The sequence below is a fragment of the Neovison vison genome, chromosome 7 (assembly GCF_020171115.1).
Source record: "Neovison vison isolate M4711 chromosome 7, ASM_NN_V1, whole genome shotgun sequence".
NCBI lineage: Eukaryota > Metazoa > Chordata > Mammalia > Carnivora > Mustelidae > Neogale > Neogale vison.
In genome coordinates this window covers 122715720-122738687 of record NC_058097.1, presented here as the reverse complement: position 1 = coordinate 122738687, position 22968 = coordinate 122715720, and the positions used below count along the sequence as shown (strand labels likewise).

The following is a 22968-nucleotide window of genomic DNA, read 5'->3' as shown; positions in this document are numbered from 1 at the left end:
AGAGGGTGCTGGGGCTGCCTCTGCAGCTTAGAGCCTGGCCCCCTCTGGGGCACTGCCCACGGGTGCCAGCTCGGTCTGCCCGAGGCAGCTGACCTATTTTTCTTAGGAATTTTCCTGCTTTTCTGTTCTCTCTTGCGTGAATAAGCAGGAGACTGGTGAGCAGAGACAGGGCCTCTGTAAGGGTTTTGGAGAACAATTCCATGTGAGCCAAAGCTTTGAGGGGGGTGCCAGCCAGCCTAACTGTCCTTCTGAGAAGAGAGGGGACTGGGACAGTCCTTCAGTCTGTCGTATCCCCAGGTCCTCACCACCCTTCTGGTCACAGGCACCCACCCACCCAGAAGGTCGGTGGCAGATAGCTTGCACACAGGCTCGCCTTCACAAATTGTTTGAGGTGAGCCTCTGTCCTCATTTTCTGGCTTCAGTGTAGAGAATGCGGTGCTTCACTGTGAGTATATATGGGAGCTTCCGTTTCCTACTTCCCTATCTTGTCTAACCTGAGGAGAGGAGGGTGCCTGGTGCAGGCAGAGCCCACAGTGCCCTCACCTGTCTGGGCCTGCCTGCCTGCTGGCTCTGGAGTACACGCGTGCACTTGGCCATGCGTGAGTGTGCAGGGTGCAAGCCTCCACCGCGTGGTGGGGTGTGGGGGTGGGGTGTGGCTTTGCCTTTCTGCCGAGGAGCCATTAAAGGAGCAGAGCGGAGGTTGAATTACTGACTGCTTCCTGTCAGTGGCTCATGGGGAAAAGGCTCTTGGAAATACAATCTAGCTGAGAGCAAATTAAGGTTGCTAATAGCATCGCTGCCTCGTGGGCTGCTGAGGGGAGCCCAGCCAAGAGGGTTAGGAAGGAGAGGCACCCACAGGAGGAAGGAGGCCTGCAATTCCTGCCCCTCCCTCCCCAGTGCCTTGCTCTTTGAAAGATGGGAAGCTTTCCTGGTTAGGGCCCATCTGGGCTCACCTGAACTCCGATTTCCCACCCTGAGAGGTTTGATGGGGAGTGGGACCCGAAAGGGCTGTGAGGACACTGATGGGGAGACCATGGAAGGACTTTTCTGAGAGCCTGCCTAGGCTGAATATGGGGGCCCTTGCTGGAGGCAGAATGATGGCCAGATGACCACTAGTCCACCTGCCTTCTGGAAGGAACAAGGACATGGCCAGAAGTTTTGGTCCTGTGTCCATCACACACTTGTAGTGTTCGTTGCTCTGGGCAATAGGGAGTCTGTCCTCTGCCTTCCTCAGGCCATCCCTCTGGGTGTGTACCGCTGTGGGAGGCTCCCTGGAAGCCTGAGTCCCGGGCTTCCTGGAATCTCCTGGAGCCTCCTGGCTTGTTGGGGAGGAGCGATTGGGGGACTATTGGGGGCTGTGCCTTTTTTGGACTCAGCAGGGATTATTTTTAGGCTGGCAGATGGAGGTGGCGGTGGCTGTCGCTGGTATTATTAGACAACAGGCCTGTGGTTTGGGAGTCTGGTGCCCAGAGGAGGAGGGGGAGGGGGATGAGGAGGAGGAGGAGGGGGCGGAGGAGTGGGACCAGGAGGAGGAGGGGGCGGAGGAAGGGGCGGAGGAGGGGGTGGAGGAGGGGGAGGAGGAGGAGGAGGAACAAGAACCCGAGGCTGCAGTAAGGACTTGTGTTCATGAATCATGGAGGCTGCTGCTCACCCCGAGGTTTTCCCTTACCACAGCCACTACCAGACCTAGCCAGAGACTGCAGAGTGATGCTGAGCCCAGAACCAGTCAGAGAGCACCAGCTGCGTCCCACAGCAGGTCCACTGTGTCTTCCTTCTCTGGTGGAGGACTGAGCAGAGTGTGCCGTGGGGAGGGACTGCCCTCTGACTCAGGGAGGAGAGGGGCAGGGCGCTGGGTCTGGGGTGCAGTGCCGGAGAGGCCGCAGTGCCTGGGCCTGTGGTCCGGCAGGATGGTATCCCTGAATGTGGGCATAAAGGGGACATGGCAGCTGGACCCTGACTCCCCCACCTGTCCCTGAGTGACTGCTGAGCCAGGTAGCCTCCCAGTTTGCTCATTTGTGAAGATGAGCTGGTAGTAGTTCTGTCAGGTGGGCATTGTGAGTATTACGGGAAATTTGTGTCACGGGCCTGCCCGGCCCCGAGCCTGGTATGTGGTAGCTGTTTAGGGGAGGTTAGGTTGCCTGACAGCCAAAGCTCTTCCTCCTCAGCATCTTAGACCTTCTTAGGCATTTAGAGTGTTTGTCATTCTCAGGTACCCTTCCTCCTGCAGCCCTGCCCTGGTGGAAGAGCCCTGGGCTGTGAGTGTCAGGCACACTGATCCGTGCCAGGGCCTGGATCTTCATGGTTCTATGCCCACGAGGGATCCAATGGCAGCCTGAACTTGGCTGCCCACCGGGCACCACCTGGCATAGAGAGCAGGGGATTTGTACCCTATGGGCTTCCCAAAAGGTCAGCCAGACAGCAGGGGCTACCTCGTTCTTCTTTGCTCTCCTGCTTTCTCTTCCCTCTCCTGGTAAAACAAATCCAGAGTGGGTTGGGCAGAGCCCCAAAATGCAGATTTGCTCTGCTCAGGGGACTGCTGTTTCTTGCCTCCTCTAAAACGGGTATGCAGAATCCAGGGCACCTCAGGCCTCCTGCCGCCCTCACCCCTGCAGATGCCGCCCTCACCCCTGCAGATGCCGGTTTCCTCTTTGAGGTTGGAGCCTCATCTCTAGGGACTGCTGTAGGCTTCTTTGGTGGGGAAGGGGCCTGGGGGTGTCACCCCTCTTGCAGCCCTTCCTCACCCAGGTCACTATCAGTCCTTCCCTTCCCCTCCCTCCCTCCCCCTCTCCCTTCATCTCTCCCTCCCTCCTTGCTCCCTTCGGAGCTGGTGGGCAGTTACTCCAGTCAGTCCTGCTGGGGAGAAGTCCACTTGCTCCCTGAAGGAATCACCTCCATTCTGCCCCCTTCCTGGTTCTGGGGTCCTTTGAAGGCCTGTGTCTCTGTGTCCCCTGTGCCCCAGAGTTCTCTCTCCTGCCCTGGGCTGGGTTCTGCCTGTGTCCAGTTTGCACTGGGCCCATCCCTGCCTCTCTCTCTTTCCTTTCTTGAGTCTCTCACTCCTCGATTTGGGTTTGGTGTCCTCCTGGGTCAGAGTTTATCTCTGCTCCACCAAGCCCCTCTTCCCTTTTTACTGCCTGGCTTGTTTACTTTTTCTTTCTTGCTTTGAGCTTTTCTGGGGAATGTGTTTTATTAGACATGCTTTGGCTCAGAAAAGATCAGGCTTAGGAAGAAGTGCTTGTAGGTGACGAGTGAGAGTGTTGTGTGTGCGTGTGTATTGAAGAATTGAGGAAGCTGATGAATATTTTAGGATTCAGGGGCACCTAGGTGGCTCAGTCAGTTAAGCATCTGCCTTTGACTGAGGGTCCTGGGATGGAGCCCTGGGATCAGCAGGGAGCTTCTTCCTCTCCCTCTGCTGCTCCTGCTTGTGGTCTCACTCTTGCTCTTTCTCTCTCTTGAATAAATATAATCTTAAAAAACAATATTTTAGGGTTCAGAAAACCAGGAGGGGTTGGACCGAGAGGGGTTCTCACCCCTCTACTTTCTTCTTAGAAAGAAGGCACACCCTTCTTAGGTGTGTGTTAGGAAACACCCTCTCTTTTTGCCTTGGTTAGCATCTTTGTGATGCTTCTCTCACCGAGTCCCCTCTTCTGTTGCCTGTCCTTGGTTGAAAGGGTCCTTACACAGAGAGGAGGGGTGGGGTTGACTGGCTCAAGAGGGCTGACCTTGGGTTGGGTGCTCAGTCCTGAGCCCAGGGGCCAGCTAGGGGGTGGGGGTGGAAACCTGGAGCCAACACCAGTGCTGGGGAAGGTGTGAAAGTGGCTGCCTCATTGCCATGCGGTGAGAATGAGGCAGCACTGAGCAGCAGGCATTGTGGGGACCCATTTCAAAGCCGACCCACCTCCTGGCATTGCCCCCCAGAGCCCTGAACCCTGGGAGCTGGGGAGCTACAGAGTCAAGCTTTGCTGCTGAAGGTGGGCAGCTGCCTGCTCAGCAGTGCTGGCCTTTTCCTCACAGCTTCTTCCTCTTGCCTTGGGCTTTGGGGGGCGATAGCCCCTGGGGAAGAAGCCCCCTGCTGTGGACAGCCTGTCTCCCCCATGCCTCCCCCACACCCAGTAACCAGGCCCTGGAATAACTCCTTCCTCTTCCCTAGGCTCCTGTATTTCACCTCCTGGAAATTCTGCATGACACACATTCACATATGCATGCACACAGTCACATACACACATATACATACTCACACATGCACACACACATTCTGCCACATACACACTCATCCTTGTCCTTTTGCTAAGAGCTACACATATGCACATATTACACTCATACACACTCATACATCCTTTTACCAAGAGCTACTCGCATGCACACAGACTCTCACATGCATACACACGTTGCATACACACGTTGCTCCCCCTGCTCGCTCATGGTGCCCGCTGTTTGCCCATTCTGAGTCCAGGATCAGCCTTTGTGCTCCTGGAGGCTGGGAGGCAGGCTCTGTCCCTCTCTAGGTACCCCTGGGGTTGTGGGGGAGGGGCCAGCTGCAGCTGAGCTCTCTCCTTGCTTTCCCTGAGGGGTTGGAATTCAAACCTAGCCTGAAGCAAGGTTGGGGGTGGGGGAATTGGGAAACCTGCTGGGGCCTCAGGCAGGTGAGTGCAACACTCTGCTCTGCTCCAAAAATACTCTGTGATCTTAGCTCTTTCTCTAGAAAACAGTGATGTCACCAGTAGCCAATCAGCTTCTAGAAGAGCTTGCCTCCTCCTCCTTCCGCAACTTAGGGAGGAGAGGGAAAGGGGGATGGGAGGGAGAGAAGGAGAGACACAGAGATGAACAGACAGCATGTAGGCAGACATGGAGAGAAATGCAAACACAGAAACGTAAGCACACAGAGGTCCCTCCACACAGGAAAGCTGGCAAAACCCCTTCTCGGTGCATAGGCAAGGGAAATCCACATATTTCCCCCAATACACACACACAGACACACATACTGATAGAGGCATGAAAACTGAGAAAGACTGACAAGTGAAAGCATTCACATAGAGTGAGAGCTAAAGAGGAAAAGACAGAGACAGAGACTGGAAGAGAGACAGAGTGGCGCAGAGAGACATGGAAAAGGAGTAGGAGAGCGACTTCTGTCTCAGAGCCAGAGAGACAGAGGAGGAATCAGAGAGACAGACACGTAGAAGGAGCCAGAGATGCAGGGGCATGAAGGAAAAGAGAGAGATGAGAGGAGATGGGTGGGAGCACACAGGGGTCCGAGATGCAATCAGAGTCAGATGCAGAGGCACCACAACAGATAGGCAGACAGACAGGGATAGAAGGACAGGCAGGTGCTATTCTTCCGGGCATATTTTCTGTGGTGGGAGGACCCATCAGCTCTTGGCTTTGCGCCTCTAGTAGAGCAGCTGCTGTCCTTGGTGCTGCCTGGAGGGGCCCAGCCGGGATTGGGAAGGGAGGTGAGTGAGTTTGGATGGGGAGAGCTGTGGTCTAGTCCGGAGTTGTGTTGGGTAGTGTGAGGGAACGCCGAGGGAGAGACTTCTCCAGGCTGTCCCTTTCACTGGGAAACAAGCCGGACAAGGTGACTTTGTGGGCATGGAGTCCTTGTGTGGGAGGGAGCAGTTTCACAATGAAGGTGGGGATGGCACGCCTCCTGTAGGGGCTCAGGAGGAGGCTGCCAGGCTAGAGAAGCCCTGCTTGGGTTAATCTGTCCTCTATGTCCTCCAGCTTGGGGGTGGGGGTGGGGGTGAGTCTCTCTCCACGTTGCCCTCCCAATGCCAAGAGGATGGGTGCACCCTATCCTGTTGTATGTTTTATCACTGCCAGAGGTGGGATGATTTCCCCTTAGCTGGCTGAGCTCAGCAGTCCCAAGGGCCCCGCTCTGTCCCAGCATCCTGCTATTCTAGTGGTGATGTCTGGGGTTTAAAAATTGGAGGGCTAGAGGCTCCTCCTGCTCCCCTCTCTACAGCAGGTGCAGTGGGGCAAGGGAGGAGGGGCCTGGAGAGGCCAGTCAGGCCTGTGGGGTTTTCCCTCCGGTGTTGCCATGAGCAGCCTCTGCTCAGCTTGTTAGGGATTCCCCTGCTCCTGTATGGAGTACTCTTGTTTTGTGCTGCGAACATCAGGCTGAGCTGGGGGTGGGGCGTAGGAGGAGGCTGGCTCTGCGGTTCCTACCAGGCTCTGGTAGGAAGCATCCAGTACAGGAAAAGATTCCATATTTATACTCTCGGCTACAGCAGGCCCCTGTAGCCCAGGCTGTGGGTCTCCACAACGAGGTGGAGGCCCCCTCGACTTTCTCAGTAGCCAGACCTCTTAGAACTGAGGGGGGGGCGGGGCTGTGCAGTGGGGGAGGATATGGTTACGGCTGTGCTCTTTGGGATTTGGGGAGGGAAGATTTGGCTTGCAGGACTGGAAAGAACTGCTTCCTTCTCTTCTTCCCCCTTTCTTCCCCATCTCAGGTTCATGGATACCTGGGGCCCCCAGGGCTGTGGAGATATGAGTAGGGAGGGGGGAGAAGGGGGTTCAGGGTGCACTGTGGACCCTCTGGGGAGTGACTGAGTTCCTTTTCAGGAGGATGGCTGGGTGACCAGCTGGCCTTGGGAATGGGAGTGGATGGGCAGAGGGCTGCCTCTTGGGCTGCTGGGTCAGGATCTCCTTGTCACCTCCCTTTGTGCATCCCGACTTTGCTGATCCACTAGCTGCCCACGGCCTACGAGAGGAGCCCGAGTTTGTGACCGCAAGAGCCGGTGAGAGTGTGGTCCTGCGATGCGACGTGATTCATCCGGTGACGGGACAGCCCCCGCCCTATGTCGTGGAGTGGTTCAAGTTTGGGGTGCCCATCCCTATCTTCATCAAGTTTGGCTACTATCCACCTCATGTGGACCCTGAGTATGCAGGTAAGGTCTAGGCTGCAGGGGCTCCCCCTGCCCGACCCTACCATCTCTTCTCCCGGTTTTAACACAGCTGGCCTTCTCTCTCAGTGGTCATGGTCACTGTTCCTCCTGCCTATCTCTCTGTTGCCACTTATCTTTTTACAACTGGTCTGTTATCTGTGCTGCACGGTCTCTGCCTCTTTCCTTCCATCCTTCAGACTTCGGGAGGTTTTAATTAAGTGGTGGGGAGGAGAGGGACGAGGTGATGCAGACACAAAGATCACAGCACAGTTAGGGATGTGCAGGGGCAGGAGCAGTGGTAAGGACAGGGAAGCCTACAGAGCCCACCATGTAGGACAGTAGGGCTGCGCTGAAGGGCAGCTCTGTGCAGGAAGAAGCTGAGTCAGAGCCCTGCTGCCCTTGGCCAGGCATGCTGGCTGCAGCTGTGGAGTTTGCTGGGTCTGCCTTGGCCCACTCCTTGCCTCTGGCTCTGAAGTTGGGGCCTCATCCCATCCCTGAGCGGAAGCAAACATTGGGGGCTAGTTCGTGCCATAGCGGTGGGCACCTGCTTTCTGCCTTCTCTGCCACGCCAGCCTCCCTCCTCAGGGCACCCTGGGTGTCTTGCTCTGCAGTTGCTCCTGCCAGCAGGGGCCTCACTCTGAGTCACTGCCAGTGCCTGACCACCAGCCTGCCTGGCTGGAGGAGGAAGAGTGTGGGGTGTGTATGTGTGTGAGTGTGCTTATGTGAACGTGAGTGTGTGAGCATGTGTGTGTGTGTGCATGAATGCATGTGTGTGCTGGGATTTTCAAAGGAAGGCAGGAAGCTGGCAGACCTTGCTTTTATCTTTACTTCTGGCTCCTGAGGTCTGAATTGCATTTCTCCCAGAAAGTTCCATTTCTCTCTCTCTCCCTCTTGGACCTATCTCTTATTCTTTTTTTGGTTGCAGTTGGCTTTGACATTCTGGTCTTTAGGCAGATTGCCAGTATTGAGACAGGATGAAAACAGAGACAGTGGTGACATTGGAGTGAGGGGTGAGCTAAGGTGGTGGGTGAGGGAGGGGCAGGCCCTGAGGGCTGCTCCTCATCCTGGACTCCCATTCCGCTTGGCTCCTGTTGCATGTCTTACCTTACATATCACCATGAATGAGACAAATATGGCTTCCTAATGGGGAAGAGGATGGCGTTAAGGAGAGTAGCTGGCAGGGGGAGGGGCTTTGCTCTGCTTGCCAGTCCTATCCTCATTCTCGGGCTTATGGGCCCTCGTGTCTCAGCTTCTGGGGACATTTGGCTCTGGCTAGATAAGCAGTCTGTCCGGCCTGGGCAGCAGGACTGGGAGGGGACCCCACCACTCTGGTCCCTGCGTGCCCTCCCTCTGCTTTATCATAGGGAAGCCTGGCAGACAGGTGCAGGGGGTGAGGACCCAGCGGGGAGAGGGATGTCACTCAGCCTGAAATGAGGGTCAGGGGTCTGCTCTGGGGTCCCCTACCTCACCTTCTTCTGTTTGTACCTTTGTTCCCTCTCTTGCTTCCTCCCACACTTTCATCCCTCATGCCTTTCCTTTGTCCCAAGAGATCTGTAGCAGGACGGGAGTATTGCAAGGGACTGAAGCTCTTCCCAGTGCCAGACCCAGAGTTACAGCTACAGCTGGGTGGGGCCAACTGAGGCTGGGAGAATGGCTCCATGGCTGGGCTGTGCACCTTTCCCTTTGCCACCTGCTGCCTGGTGTTGGTGCCGGCTGTTACTTTGGGGCCATGCCGTGGGAAATGGTCCGAAGGTTACAATGCGTTCTCTGCCTTTGGTGGGTGTTGTGCTGCTCACCCCACCCTGATGGCCTCTTGGGCTTTTGCCCACTGTCTTCCTGCAGGCCGGGCAAGCCTTCATGATAAAGCATCCTTACGGCTGGAACAGGTCCGCTCTGAGGACCAGGGCTGGTACGAGTGCAAAGTGCTCATGCTGGACCAGCAGTATGACACCTTTCACAACGGCAGCTGGGTCCATCTCACCATCAACGGTGCGTATGGGGCTCACTCCTGGGGACGGGTGGGTGGGGAGCCACCTGGAAGGCTACACCCCAAGGACCTGCTTTGGGGAAAGCCTCTTCCCTGACTACCGTATCCCTGCTCCAAATCTCTGCTGCAAAGAGGAGTCAGCAGGGCTGGGCCCCATTGAGTTAGCAGTTCCCACCTCTTGCTTCTCCCTCAGTTGTCTCCCTAGAGCTTCTGGGGTCAGTGGAGGTACATGGGAGGTACAGCTCCTCAGGCATGAGGCAGGGTTTGCTGCAGGTGTTGGCATCGGAGCTCCTTACAGGGAGGTCAGAATCTGGTTCTTGAAACCAGGAGGGTTAAGGCTTTGTGGAGGCCAAATTTGTATCTGCTGGCTCCATTTCTTAGCCTTGGGAAGACCCTGCCAGCCCAGGAAATGCCTTCCCACTCTAGTGGGATTCCTGGAGTTCCACCATGACAGTTTTCCTTTTTAGGTGAATATTTTGGTTCCTTGTTAAATATGTTCATTTGAGTGACATGCAGTGAGGGTCTGTTGTGTGCCTCGCCCACACTGGTGATGGGAAAACAGTGGTGACGAAGCCCAGACACGGTCCCTGCTTGTACTGGGTTTACTGTCCAAGGAAATGTAAGGATCCTGTGAAGAGTAACTGTTTTAATAACTATCAGGTGTTGATAGCTCACATGAAGTGAATTGGCACTGTATGTTGATGCTTTTCAAGTGTTTGCAGAGGCCTCAGGTGAGCTGGCCCAGTTCCCAGTGCTGGTGAAGGCTGCAGTCTGGGTCTGAGTCTGTGACCACATCAGGCACTGGACCTTCTGTGTGTCCCCAGATGGAGAGTCTCTCTTGTGTCCCTGGGAGTCCTTCCTTGGGAGGAGATACTCTGGAGGAGCCAGAAGAAGCTGGAACCATGGAGAAAAATCTGGAGAAGTGGCATATATGCTTTGGATGTGCCACACACAGCTTGGGTCCTTATGGTTGTGATGTCTGTGACTATAGATGCTGTGGGTGGGAGAGAGAAATTGATGTCATTCCTGGCTTGGAAGCTTCTGATGGTATCGATCTGCTCTAAAGAACGACTCTGTCTGCCCTGTCTTGTGGGGTTGGATCATTCCTCCCATAGGAGTCAGGCCATGCTCCATGGCTTGAGAACCTCTCCAGGGTCCTGAAAGAACAGACTATTTTAGCCAGGGCACTGGTCTGTTAGCCATTGCGGTCCTAGAACAGTGTTGGTCCAGATTGCCCAACCCGTTCAATGCAGTTGGCTCCTGTCAGTTAGTCCCAAGAGACTGGAGGCTTATTTTAAGTCTCCGGTGGGCTGTCCCCACCACACAGCAAGCTTTTGAGTCACCTCCTTTTGATGCCAGCTGTTGTGTGTGCCGAGAATGAAAACTCATCTTAATATTAGCCCAAGCAAAACATAATTAGGAAGGTAAATCGGCTGCTAAAAGCTTCACTGACTGAACACTGAGCCAAGAGTCCCCACGTTGGTTTCTGTCTCTCTAACACCCTTCCACAGCTAGGCTGAAATCTGGACCCCCTTTTCTTTTCACGATATCCTCGCAGTGTCCATTCAGCGACCTGAGATATCAGGTGCTCAGTAGGTGCTCACATGACAGCAGAGTAGAATTTAGTTAAAAATTGTGTGTTCTGTTATGTCCCTGCATGCATGAGTGGGAGTTGATTCTTTGAGAATTCCTAATTGCTCAGAGTGAAATGAGCATGGGACAAGACCCTGAGAAGGTTTGGTTTATTTCACGAACTCACTGCATTCATTTCATGAATCCAATAGCTGTAGGATCCCAAGTAAGTCTCTGAGCATCAGCTTCCGGTGCCTGTTTGCGGAGGTGTTGTGAGGATCAGATGAAATGCTGTGTGAGAAAGCATTTTGCACAGTGTCTGGAACGTTAATTACATGTGGGTCATCTGCTGGCCATCCTCTTTCTCAGGAGAGAAAGAAGATGAAATCAGATGAGCAGGTAGTGGCAGGGAGGCAGGAGCACGGGAAGGTCCTCAGACTGGAGGATGCAGAGGACTGTGGTAGTTGGAAAGTGGTTGTCAATTCACAACACATCTTGAATCCTGGCTTTTAGTATTTACATGAGTAACGTGTATACCCTGGGCTTGGAGATCAGACTGGAGTGCTCCTTGTAAATCTTGTAAATAAAGAGAAGTAACACACATACACAAACACATCTTGAATGTTTTCTCTGTGGCAGGCTCTGAGGATACAGCAGTGGATCCAACCCAGACCTAGCTCTTAAGGAGACTTTCAGAGGCAGCAAGTCCAGGGACTATTGCAATACGGGCTTTGGGAGAACAAAGGAGGGAGAGCTTCTCTGAGGGAATGACTCCTGTGCAGACATGTGAATAGGGAGTTAGCCAGGTGCAGGGGTGGGAGGTACAGAAGGGTAGTCCAGGCAGAGGGAACAGCAGGCCTGGAAGCCCAGAGAAATGAGAGTCAGTGCATTCAGGGAGGGCAGGCAGGTTGTTCATAGGGAAGTGTTGGGCAGAATAGCTAAGAATGCTCCCCTCTCTGCCCCAGGCTTCAGAACCAGAGCTTACCATAGAATATTTTGCCCTTTCCAAAAAACCTACCTCCCAAATGGGGATAACAGAACAGATACCTTTCAAGGTGAGAGAGCTCTCCCTTTATTCCCCCCTCCTTTCACCCCGAGTTCTGGGGTACCTTCCAGCATAAATATTTCCATTATGGAAGGAAAGAGTCTGGATTGCCAACATTCCATTGCTTCCAAACTAGAATGTTTAGTGTCAGGCATTTTCTGACAGAGATCACCTTTGGAAAATGAAAGGCCAGGGAAAATTAGAATTACAAATGGTCTCATTCCCCTTCTGTGTTTTCCTGAAGACCAGTTGGGTGGAAACAAACCCAATTATTCCTTTATCACGTATAAAAGACCCAAAAAGCCCAAGCCAAGTCTTGATTTAGATTGGTGAATTACTTGGAGGAGAGGCCAGCCTGTTTCTAACCTGCACTATTAATTATAGGGCACTTGTAAAAAAGAATTAAGCCTGGAAATGCAGCTGGCAAGCTAACACCTAATTCTGTAAATAATCGAGAGTCAAACCATTATTTTCCTGAAAACTCGAGATTGTTCAAAGTACTTTCCTGATTAGCACCTAAATAATAAAGTAATTATGTAATTAGTAATTAATTTGTCACTTCAGGACGTAATTTAATTTATTATCTTTTCTTTTAAGCTTGACACCAGAGGTAATAGAGTCTGAGGCTGCATTAGCTATATTTCCAGGGGCAGACTTGGCAAGAGGGGCTCTGTTGGAGATGAGCACACATTCCATTTCAGAAGTTGGGATTTCAGAATCTCCGTATAAGGATTTGGAATGGTTTTTGCCATCATTTTTATTGTATTAGATGTTGGATGAGGATTGCCATGCTTGCAGGTGTCCATTGTGTATTTTTTGTGTGTGATGACGTGTGCTTCTTAATTCACTCAGTATATCCAGTTCCCCTTGTATGCCCACACTAGGCTAAGGGTGTTGGAAATGATTGAAGAAAGCAGTCTTGTCATGATCTTGCTCCTGGGAAGTTTTGTGTGTTTGAATTTGTGTTGGTTTGTAGGTGTGTGTATGTGTGTATATTAAGTTCATTCATCCATTTAACATATGTTTGTTGTGTGCTCTGTTACACGCCAGGAACTGGGAGAAAAGCCGGGCATGCAGTGGGATTTACAGAAAAGATCTTTGTTCTCAGGGAAAGTCAGTGATCACCGCTTTAAAGAAAATAAAGCAGTCCAAGGGGGTAGAGAGTACCGGAAGTGCTATCTTAGATGGGTTGACCACTCAAGGCAGAGGTGGCATTTTAGCAAAATTTTGCATGAACCAAAGGAGTGAGGTCTGGGTACAGAGAGGATGGCAAATGCAAAGGCCCTGAGGTTGGATGTTCTTGGCACATTCAAGGAAGACAAAGATGGCCAGTGGGCCTAGAGCACAGTGAAGGAGGTATGTGGTAGCAGACGAGGTTGGCAGACTGAGGGGGAGGCAGGACCAAATACTGAAGCTCTCTGACTGGTTCTCAGGGCAGCACTGTCTGGAGAGGTGACATCCATCTCAAAAGCTTCTCATGGATGCCTCAGAGGTTTCCGGGTAGATGATAATGATAAGAGTAATGACAAAATAACCAGCATTTCACACGTATTTACATTACAAGATCCATTTCACAAACTATCTTACTTACTCCTCACCTCAGTCCTGGAGGGGGGCAGATTTAGGTAAAACCCAGAGAGGCTGAGTGACTTGCCCAGGGTTACCCAACAAGTGACAGGCTAGCACTTTAACTTGGTCTTGACCTTTGGGTACCTTAAGATGAGCTAAAAATGTCCTGCCCCAGCCTGGCATTGTGAACCCCAGGGCTGGTGTTCAACTATGGGGCCCCTCCTTGTCACTTCAAAAGCACTGATAGTCCAACGGGTTAAGATTGACCGGATTGCCTATGCAAGCAGCTCAGACTAATGAGGCTGAGTCTCTTAACAGCTGATTATCCAAACAGGATGGGATTTTAGTCAAAACTCCAATCAATGCAAGTCGTGATGTGGGGATAACCTGGCATAATCAGAAGAGAATTGAGAAGGGAGTAGCCTGCAGAGTGGGCTGTCTTTCTGCCTGGACGCAAGAAAGGGTGGAAGGTTTTCTTTGCAGAACCTGGAAACGTAAGATTCCTTGTAACCATGGCCTGTGGTCTATGTTAGGCCTAGATGAAGCTCAGATAGAAGAAATCCTGGAAATGGGGGGGTCTGGGTGGGCTGAGGTTAAGGAAATAGGCGTATCAGGGATGATCTTGAGGTGAAAGGGGGATCACAGAACTGTTTGGAGCTGTTGGCAAGTGTGTGCAGGCCGTGAGAAAGTGTCTTGTTTATTGCTCTGTCCTTAGAGCTAAGCATAGTAGCCTCGTTATAGATGCTCAGCAAACATTTGTTTCTTGGGAATTAGCCAAGTACAGCAGGAGAAGTTTAGAATTTGCACCCAGCCGGGCTGACTTTGAGTTTCAGGTCTCTCCTCCCCCGGTCAGACTCATGGGCAGATGATTTTGCCCATCTCCCTCTTCCTTCATTTATCCCAGCACTTCGCAGAGGGTTATCTATGAACACAGCGGATGTGGTGCCTGGTATGTGTGGGTGCTGTACGCGGGGCAGCAGGCTGGCTAACCCCACCCTGCTCTCTCTGCAGCTCCTCCCACCTTTACAGAAACACCCCCCCAATACATTGAGGCCAAGGAAGGTGGCAGTGTTACCATGACCTGCACAGCTTTTGGAAACCCCAAGCCCATTGTCACCTGGCTTAAGGAGGGGACACTCCTAGGTGCTAGTGGGAAATACCAGGTAGGTGTGGTTCTCAGTTGGGGCTGCTGTACTTCTTCCTCCTTGCTCACCCTTCCTTTGCCTCCTCCCTCTCCACGGCAGCCTCCCACTTCACGTGACTGGTAACACTCTGCACAGCATACAGCCTGGCTGGTGTCTGGTTGGAGGGAGATGGAACACGAAGTGCCTGGCTCCATATCCCCCTAATGCATGAGCCCTAGGTCCATCTACACCTGGGGGTGGTGCTGGTGGGACCCCAGGGTTGGTGCTGAGCTCTGTCTCTCCTTGGCCCCAGGTGAGTGATGGCAGCCTGACAGTGACATCGGTCAGTAGGGAGGACAGAGGTGCCTACACCTGTCGTGCATACAGCATCCAGGGAGAGGCTGTCCATACCACTCATCTGCTTGTCCAAGGTAAGAGCAGTTTCTCTCCTCTTCATGCCCTGGACCTTTTGCAGGGACTTCCAGCCCATCTGAGCTGTAGAGAGGTTTGCCCTAGGCATGGCTGGCCCAGCTGGGGTGGCTGGGGAGATGGGCAGCCTATGAGTAGTGGGGTCAGGCTCCTCCTGAGTATTGTGCGGCTCACAGCCAGAGCCCCCATGGTGGCCTGCTGTGGCCATCACCTGGGATGGTGGGAGGCATGTTGAGTGGGTTTTGGGTTTCACTCTCTGTCCACATGGTGTCCTGCCATGCCTCCATCTTCCCCGGGGGAGGGGGCCACTCTTGGGTTCCCACCCCATTAGTGATGGCATCAATAAATAACGACAGGAACTCAGTCCAAACCTCAGACGTTTAAACAACGCAGAGGGCATTTGGCAGAGCCAGGGTCTGCCTGGTCAGTCTTGGGAAATGCCGGTCCACCCTGCCTAGGGCCCCGGCGTACCCCAGAGGGGGCAGCATCTGGGAGGTGGGGTCTCTTTGTGCTTTTATGCTGAGCTCGGCCACCCTCTTTGCCTCCCACCCACTGCCTGCCGGAGGAAGAGCAAGGGCTGGGGGTGGCTGTCTAGGCTGCCGGGGCTGCTAAGACACATGTTCTTGCTGCCTTCTTCTGACTTGGAGTGTTGAGTGGCAGTGTGGGTCAGAGGTCCCTCTGCAGCTTGGAGAAGAGCTGCCTTCTCAGGAGAGAGCCAGGTGGCAGCTGTGGACTGTCCGGAAAGCCAGCATGAGGGAGGGCTGGGATTTCACCTGCTGTTGACTCTGCTTGCCCCCTGGCTCTTCGTTCCGCATCTGCCCTCCTGACCTCTGGCGGATAAGCAGCACAAGCCTCTCAGCTCCTTCAGAGGCCAGATGACTCCTTGCTCTGGATTGAAAAGATGGCCTTTGTCCCTCTTGCATGTGCCCTGCTTCTGTTCTGCTGGAGAGAGGGATGGGCAGGAAGGGATGTGTGTGTGTGTGCTAGGGAGGTTAGACAGCTGGCTTGGGGTGCCAGGATTTACAGAGGCTGTGTGCATGGAGGCGAGGGGCACACATACACCGAAAAAGGTGTCTGCAGCTGGTTCAAGGGGCTGGGGCACGCTGTGACCACATCCCAGGACCCTTTGCATCTTGGACCTGTAAGGAAAGTAAGACCTGAGCACAGCAGCAGCTAGAAAGATATCTAGGACAGCTGCCCAGCATATGCTGTTCCTCTTGGGCCAGTGCTGCCCTCCAGCTCCCTCCCAGAGTTCTGGGTACACCTTCCTGAGTCATCTCAGAACTTCCTGGGAGGACCCTGAGCTGCCGCTCTCTCTGCACCAGGTAAGGTCATGTTTATTTCCTCTTTCCCCAGGGCCTCCCTTCATAGTTTCCCCTCCTGAGAACATCACTGTCAACATATCCCAGGATGCTCTGCTCACCTGCCGGGCAGAGGCATATCCCGGCAACCTCACCTACACCTGGTATTGGCAGGATGAAAACGTCTACTTCCAGAAGTAAGTATGCTGCCCGCCCCCCCCACCCCGGCTCCTGGGGCAGGGGGAGCGGTGGTGGTCCTCATCCACCAGGCCTCCCAGGTGCAAGGCCTTTGAGCAGGGGCTGCCATGGGCTGCCCTTGGGCTGTGGGAGCTTACAGAGAGGCCATCCAGTCTGTCCCAGGTGCAAGGCCAATGTCTGCGCAGAGCGGCCTTGAAAGGGGCCAGGAATGTGAGGAAGTGCTGGCTCTTCTCGCCTTTTTGGCAGGGTGAGGGGACTCCTTGCTGCCTTGCTGTGCTGGCTCTTGGAAGACCTTCTCCCCTCCATGCCAACCCCTACCCATCCTTGTCTTCTTGTTTGTTTGCAGCGACCTGAAGTTGAGAGTGCGGATCTTGATTGATGGGACCCTGATCATCTTCCGAGTGAAGCCTGAGGATGCGGGGAAGTACACCTGCGTCCCTAGCAACAGCTTGGGGCGCTCCCCCTCCGCCTCAGCATACTTAACTGTGCAGTGTGAGTAGGGGTGAGGGAGAGCCACACATGGTGGGGGTTCCAGAAGAGACAGGCCTCATTAGCTGGACTGGATGCTGGAGGACAGCAGGAGACCGAGGGTCATTTGAGGGAACGTGGGCAGAGGAATGACAGGAAGCAGGAATAGCCCAACAGGAGGGCGAGACCTGGACTGGTCAACTGAGGTGAAACTAGCACTTGCTGGGCATCTTTTTTTGGGCCAGGCATTGCTACACGTGTTGGCTGATTCGTTCCATCAGCCAAGTTGGTTTGGATTCAAGGATGGGCAGACCTGAGTAATTGTCCTTGCAGTCAGTGCTAGCCAGCACCTCTCTCTGGACCATGAACAAGATGTCTCTGGTGCCTTTTTTCCCTCAGGTGTATGAGGGAGGGTAGGTGACACTGACACAGGGTTAGATTTCTTGTCAGCTCTCCGCCTTCCCCCACTGTGGGTAGGTGTGTGAGGTGAGGGGGACAGGACCCTCTTCTGGGGTGACTTGATCTAGTTCTGCCAACACCTGGCTCCCTCCTGGCTTTCTCCTTGCTCTTCTCTAGGGCTGCCAGAGATCCACACGGATGAGCTGCTCCTCATGCCAGCACAATCGAGGGCTTTTGTTCAAGCACAATAATTCAGTTTGCTAATCTTGAATCCGTCAGCGTAGTCAATGCTTTCCCACCCCCTGGCAAGCTGATCATTGTGAGAAAGGGAGAGAAGGATGAGTAATGAGGATTAATTTCTTCCGTTTGATTTGTGGATGGCCCTGTCACTCAGACAACAAAGACGCTGGGATGTTACTGGAGGTGACAGGCTCTCCATCACTGGAGGGCTGGTGTGGGAGAGCCACTCACCCCCAGGGGTGTGCAGCAGCAGGGGGACAAGGACGACAGGCTGGAGATGCCTGGATCAGCATTTGAGCTGAGAACAAGCAGAAGAACAGTTGGTGACCCCAGGAGGTAGGGCTGGTCTCTGAAGCCACTCTGCAGAGCTGGGTGTTTGCACTTGTCTCCTGTCGAATGGGTGCCGGGGTGACGGAGCCTGGCTGGACCTTTGAGCCCCGCTCAGCTGCTAACCTCACGTTCTCATCGTTTTCTTCTCGATGCAGTAATTTTACTGGTGGGGACATTTCACCATTTCTGTGGTCGTCAACCCAAAGAGGCTTTCAGCACGCTACATTAGGAATTCTCAAGTTTTTAAGGGCTATGAGGCCCAAGAAAAGTGATGTGATGTGACCCAGGACATCAGGCCTGCAGGAGGAAAAAGCCAGTCAAGAAGCTATTTGAATAGGACTTGCTGGACGTGAAAGGGCCGGGGGAAGGGAAGAGTCCACTTGTAGTAGCATCTTGTCTGGCTATGTCACTTGGGCAAGAAGGTGGCAGTGGCAGAGGGAGAAAGCCAGCAGGGGTGGTCTTTAGAAGAATGATGAATCTAACCAGGAGTAAGCCCCCCATCGGCGAAGCCCTGGGCCATTTTTCTGTCAAGAGGGGTATGTGGTTTCCCTGTCTGTCCCCGGTGCCATCACCCACTTCTGCTTGTCCTTTTTTACCTCCTTCTTGCCTTCAAAGAGAATCCAGGGGGTGGGATTTTCAGGTGGGTGAGACAAGGATCTTTATTTCTGCTAAAAAGCAGTGTTCAGAGTATTTCCCATTCATAAACCCTTTGAAAATCTTGGAGAAAAAAAAAAAAAACTCTACATACAAAAGTAGGAAGCTATGTCTAAATATATAACTCGGCCTGGTATTTATGTAATGCTGTTCTCTGAAGAGCTCCAAATGCTTAAAAGATACCAGCTCATTCATCCTCACTGCCTCACTGGAAGTTCTGGATCTTTCTCCTTGGTAGCCCTCGGAGGGAATGGGGGGAATCGAAAGGTTATGAGTCACCCACATCACAGGATGTGCTGCTCTTGCTTCTCTCCTGAGAACCTTTCATCTGTTCTGTGGCCAAGGTTGAGTCTGCATTCCAGCTGCACAGAGGGGAAACTGAGGCTCGGTGGGGGGGAGGGTGGAGCTGGGCAACTAGCACCATGGAGAGGAGAGAAAAGAAACACCGGTGGTCATGCCTCTGAACACCTCATGCATAGAACTGACGTTCCTCTTTTGGCTTAGGATGTGGACCGAGAGCTGCTTGGCGTCCAAGAGAGATTTGGGATAAGGAGCCATTGGTGGAGGGTGTGGTCAAGCGTTGACTTCAAGTTTGGAGTCTAGGGGCTGGAGATACAGACATCGAGAGTCTTGTTCTGCTTGTTCTGCCATTCATCCCATGTGTAGAAGCATTTGAGGAGTGTTATGGATCCGAGCAGGCTTTGGGGTGGCCTGATGTGGCCTCTGGGGTTTGTCCGTCTTGTTCCTCATGGCGATCCCGGCACCTGGCACTGTTGTGAGCACCATGGACACATGCAGAGTTTACTGAATGGGTGGGTGGGTGTGAAGGGCAGTTCCTTGGAGATAGGGTATCTATATGAGACCCTGAGGGTGTGTGAGGGGTCTTGGCCCCCTGCCAAGATTTCTCACTCCTCGACTTCCCTCATGCCTTTCTTCTCTCTCACCCCACACGAACCCTGTGCAGACCCAGCCCGTGTCCTCAACATGCCCCCTGTCATCTACGTGCCCGTGGGAATTCACGGCTATATCCGATGCCCTGTGGATGCAGAGCCGCCGGCCACCGTGGTCAAGTGGAACAAGGATGGCCGCCCCCTGCAGGTTGAGAAGGTGCTAGAGGGATGCATGTGGGGTCACAGTGAAATACACTCTTGTCACTGAGATGCTGCCTCTGAGGGTTTGGTTCCCTGCCAGGACCCCTCCACTCCCCACCAGAAAACTCTAGGAAAGCAGAGCTGCTTCCGGTGGGGGGTCTGCAGTCTGGTGCAGCTTCTGCCATTCTCCCAGGACACGTAGACAGCCCCTGCCCTAGACTAGCTGGTGCTTTGCCCAGGCCTGCCAACTGAGGTCTGGCCTGGTGGAGGCCAGGACGGAGCTTCTGCCCCCTGACCGTTGCTCCCTGCTCTGCTGTCTGTGCTCCGGCAGAACCTGGGTTGGACCTTGATGGAGGATGGCTCCATTCGGATTGAGGAGGCCACAGAGGAGGCTCTTGGCACTTACACCTGTGTGCCTTACAACACCTTGGGGACCATGGGCCAGTCTGCTCCCGCACGGCTTGTCCTGAAGGTGAGGCCTGGGGCTGAGAGAGGCCCCTGTGGGAGTGGACACCCAAAACACTCGACTTCATGGCTTTGCTGTGGTCTCCCTAGGATCCCCCGTATTTTACGGTGCTACCAGGCTGGGAATATAGGCAGGAGGCTGGCCGGGAGCTGCTCATTCCCTGCGCTGCTGCAGGGGACCCTTTCCCTGTCATCACGTGGAGAAAGGTACCTCTGGGTTCTGGAGCTCCTGGGAAGTGTGGCGGATGGGCAAGACCTGTGGTGGCTCTGTTCTAACAGAGCAGGTGCTGAGTAGCAGGGCTGACTTCTAGAGTGATGGGCCCTCTGGAGGAGGGGCGGTGGGGGTGCAGGCCGAGTGCTCGGGTTCTGTTCTCCTGTTCTTGGCCTTCTGATGTGTTGGTGGCTTCTCTTCTTCCCTGTCGACCTGGTTCCTCCTTTGCCATCCCGCTCCCACCTTCCTCGTTGCCCCCTTTTTTGGCCAAGGTAGGGAAGCCCAGCAGAAGCAAGCACAATGCCCTGCCCAGCGGGAGTCTCCAGTTCCGAGCCCTGAGTAAGGAGGACCACGGGGAGTGGGAGTGCATCGCCACCAACGTGGTCACCAGCATCACTGCCAGTACCCACCTGACCGTCATCGGTACGGGGGCTGTGGGCAGGAGGGCTGTGGTCTGGGTGCTCGGCACTGTCCACCCTTTCTGGGCATCTTTCCTGAATCAGCCCACCCCTGAGCCCGGAGCCTGCCCTGTGTAGCCCTAGCCCTCTGTAATACCCTGCCTAAGGGAAGGTGACGTGGGGCCTGTCCCGGGGAGGTCTTTTTCTGGCAGAATGTCCCCAGCAACACTGCCATGCAGAAATGGGGCAGGTGTGTGGGCAGGAGCAACTGCTCAGAGGTTTGTGTCTAGGGCCTAGAAGGGGAGCTGGAAGAACGGAATGAGGGGAATCTGGGAGGGGACCTGTGTGCTGAGCTCCATAGGCTGGGCCTGGCATGGAGGTTCCTGGCGTTCCCATTTCCTGGGATGCCAAGCATTATGATTCCACTTCTTCTGCCTGAGGTGTGTGTCCCTATGACCTCAGCTTGTACCATTGTAGCCTGCCTCTCTGGGGACTGACAGCCAGTTGTAACAGTGACCAACACTTTTCAGCGTTTACCACCAGTTTTAGGCTCTATACCAAGTGGTGCCCCATCATTTATAACCTATGAGGTGAGAACTGGTAAGTCCCCAGTGTACATCCGTTTGAAACGAAGGCTGGCGTGGATCGCACACCTCTCCGAGCATCGCTGATGTGCTGGATCCAGGACTCGAACCCAAGTTGAAGTTCTTAACAGTTGTGTTGTGCTGCCTCTCACTTCGATGTTTGGGAGAAATATGACTATCTCATGAGCCAGAGAACTTTACAGGACAGGGGCTTTTTGGCTTTGCCTGTGACCTTCAGGGAGAGTGTCTCTGTGTTTGCCAGGGGAGCACAGGACTTTGGCCTGGGGTGCAAAGGTTCTGGATTCCCTTTGGCCATATTCCTGATGCTCACGCCATGTCTTGCTAGAAGGACTGGACGGCACAGGGGGACGGGTTTCCTTCTACAGCCCGACCGCGCAGGGCGTCTGCTCCTCCGAGCATCCCTCGCCCCTGAGCACTGCACTTGGGGCACTGCATTTTGCTACTGCGCAGTGCCACTGTGGGTGCCCAGCTCCCTGGGCCCAGTTCATTTCAGTCTGAGAGGACTTCACTTGGTCTCCAGGCACCAGCCCCCATGCCCCGGGCAGTGTCCGGGTCCAGGTCTCCATGACAACTGCCAACGTGTCCTGGGAGCCAGGCTATGATGGAGGATTCGAGCAGACATTCTCAGTTTGGTACGGACCTCTGTGAGTCACCCCCGCATGCTTTGCTCTCTGCTTCTCCCTCCCCCCAACCCCCGACTTCAGTCAGTCCCTAGGGTGGGTGGACGTTATGAGAAGGATATGGTTCTTGGCCTGCTAGACCTCCAGGCAGCGAGGTGTGTTGACACAGTGACTAGGTCTTGTGGGGGAGGGGTGTATCTGTCTGAGGGATTTGGGGCATTCTGCATTCCCAACCTGGAAGGTTTGGGATGCCAGTTTAGGTTGTTGTCTGAAGCGACCATCGCCCTCTGCTACTCTTCCTCAGCTTATCTCACGACCCCTTTTTGTGTCCTTCGTTCATGCTGCTTTTAGGTCCCTCTGTCCTCTGGAGTCTGAAGAGACTCCTAGACTTCAGGGTCATTGTGAAACAGCTCAGCCAGAAGTGTAGAATCTAATTTTTATTGTCACTTCCCCAGTGGTTCTGGGGAAGACACTGCTTTGAAGTGGTGTCTGCCTTCTGGCCTTGTCTTCAGCATTTCCATTTTCTGTAGGACCCTGTGTCTCTAGCATGTTTCTATCTCTGCTGTTGATTTGGCCAGATGTAGTGATTTGAGATCTTTGCCTGAGCCTCAGGGTAGGTAAGGGATCTCAAAGATGCATAAATCAGGCTGAGGTCAGGAGGCACAGAAAAGGTAGAGAGAGGAACCATAGCTGACCTCCTTCTCATTCCCCAAGGATTTCTCTTCCCACACATTCCTATCCTGAGCCAGGAACTGGCCACCTGCAGCGTGGGACATCCTTGAGCAGGAAGGATGAGTCCTCCCACTTCCTCCTTTTCAGACCTGCCTCATCTGGGTGTGTATTCCCAGTCAGGCTCAACCAGAGCCTGGGAAGGAGGAAACATCCCTGCAGAGGGCGACTGGTGGAAATTCAGGGAGAATCCTTGGTATGCTTCTCAAAAGCAAGGGAGTTTGAAAGGCAGCTGCCCTCTTTCCCGTCATGGTGATTTGGTGGCTATGTCCTGAATACATGAGGGGTTTTGAGTTCTGGAGAGACACACTGCATCTGGATGGTGAGCATGGGGAGCTCTCTGAGTTGCAACCAGAACATCCTCCAACGCTTATCTCTGGTCCTCCAGAGGTGGGGAGCGGTGGCGGCCTGGGGGAAGGGGGTGCTCCTGACAACCCTGCCAGGGGACCACTGCAAGAATCTTGGTGCTGCCGGGTGGCTGTGTGTTCAGGGAAGTGCGTTTGGCATGGCCAAGCCAACTTCGGGGATGTCCGAGTGGCAGGTCTGGGCCTAGACCGGGGTCTCCCTCACTGCTTGCAGTCCTGCTCCACGCTGCTGCTCATCTGCACCGCTTTATTACACTTTGCTCACTTGCTTTGGTGCCCGGGGCTGGGTT

The 22968-nt window shown here is 53.9% G+C and overlaps 1 protein-coding gene across 1 annotated transcript in view; it reads left to right on the top strand.

The window, feature by feature from the left end:
* Positions 1 to 22968, top strand: part of IGSF9B (immunoglobulin superfamily member 9B) — a 48410-nt gene that overhangs the window by 4650 nt on the left and 20792 nt on the right. Inside the window, exons 2-12 of the mRNA XM_044258230.1 lie at positions 6684 to 6881; positions 8721 to 8867; positions 14063 to 14214; positions 14489 to 14606; positions 15961 to 16102; positions 16450 to 16595; positions 19159 to 19301; positions 19617 to 19757; positions 19841 to 19957; positions 20234 to 20384; positions 21485 to 21596. Coding sequence (XP_044114165.1) covers positions 6684 to 6881; positions 8721 to 8867; positions 14063 to 14214; positions 14489 to 14606; positions 15961 to 16102; positions 16450 to 16595; positions 19159 to 19301; positions 19617 to 19757; positions 19841 to 19957; positions 20234 to 20384; positions 21485 to 21596 — 1567 coding nt within the window. The remainder of the gene's footprint in view (positions 1 to 6683; positions 6882 to 8720; positions 8868 to 14062; positions 14215 to 14488; positions 14607 to 15960; positions 16103 to 16449; positions 16596 to 19158; positions 19302 to 19616; positions 19758 to 19840; positions 19958 to 20233; positions 20385 to 21484; positions 21597 to 22968) is intronic.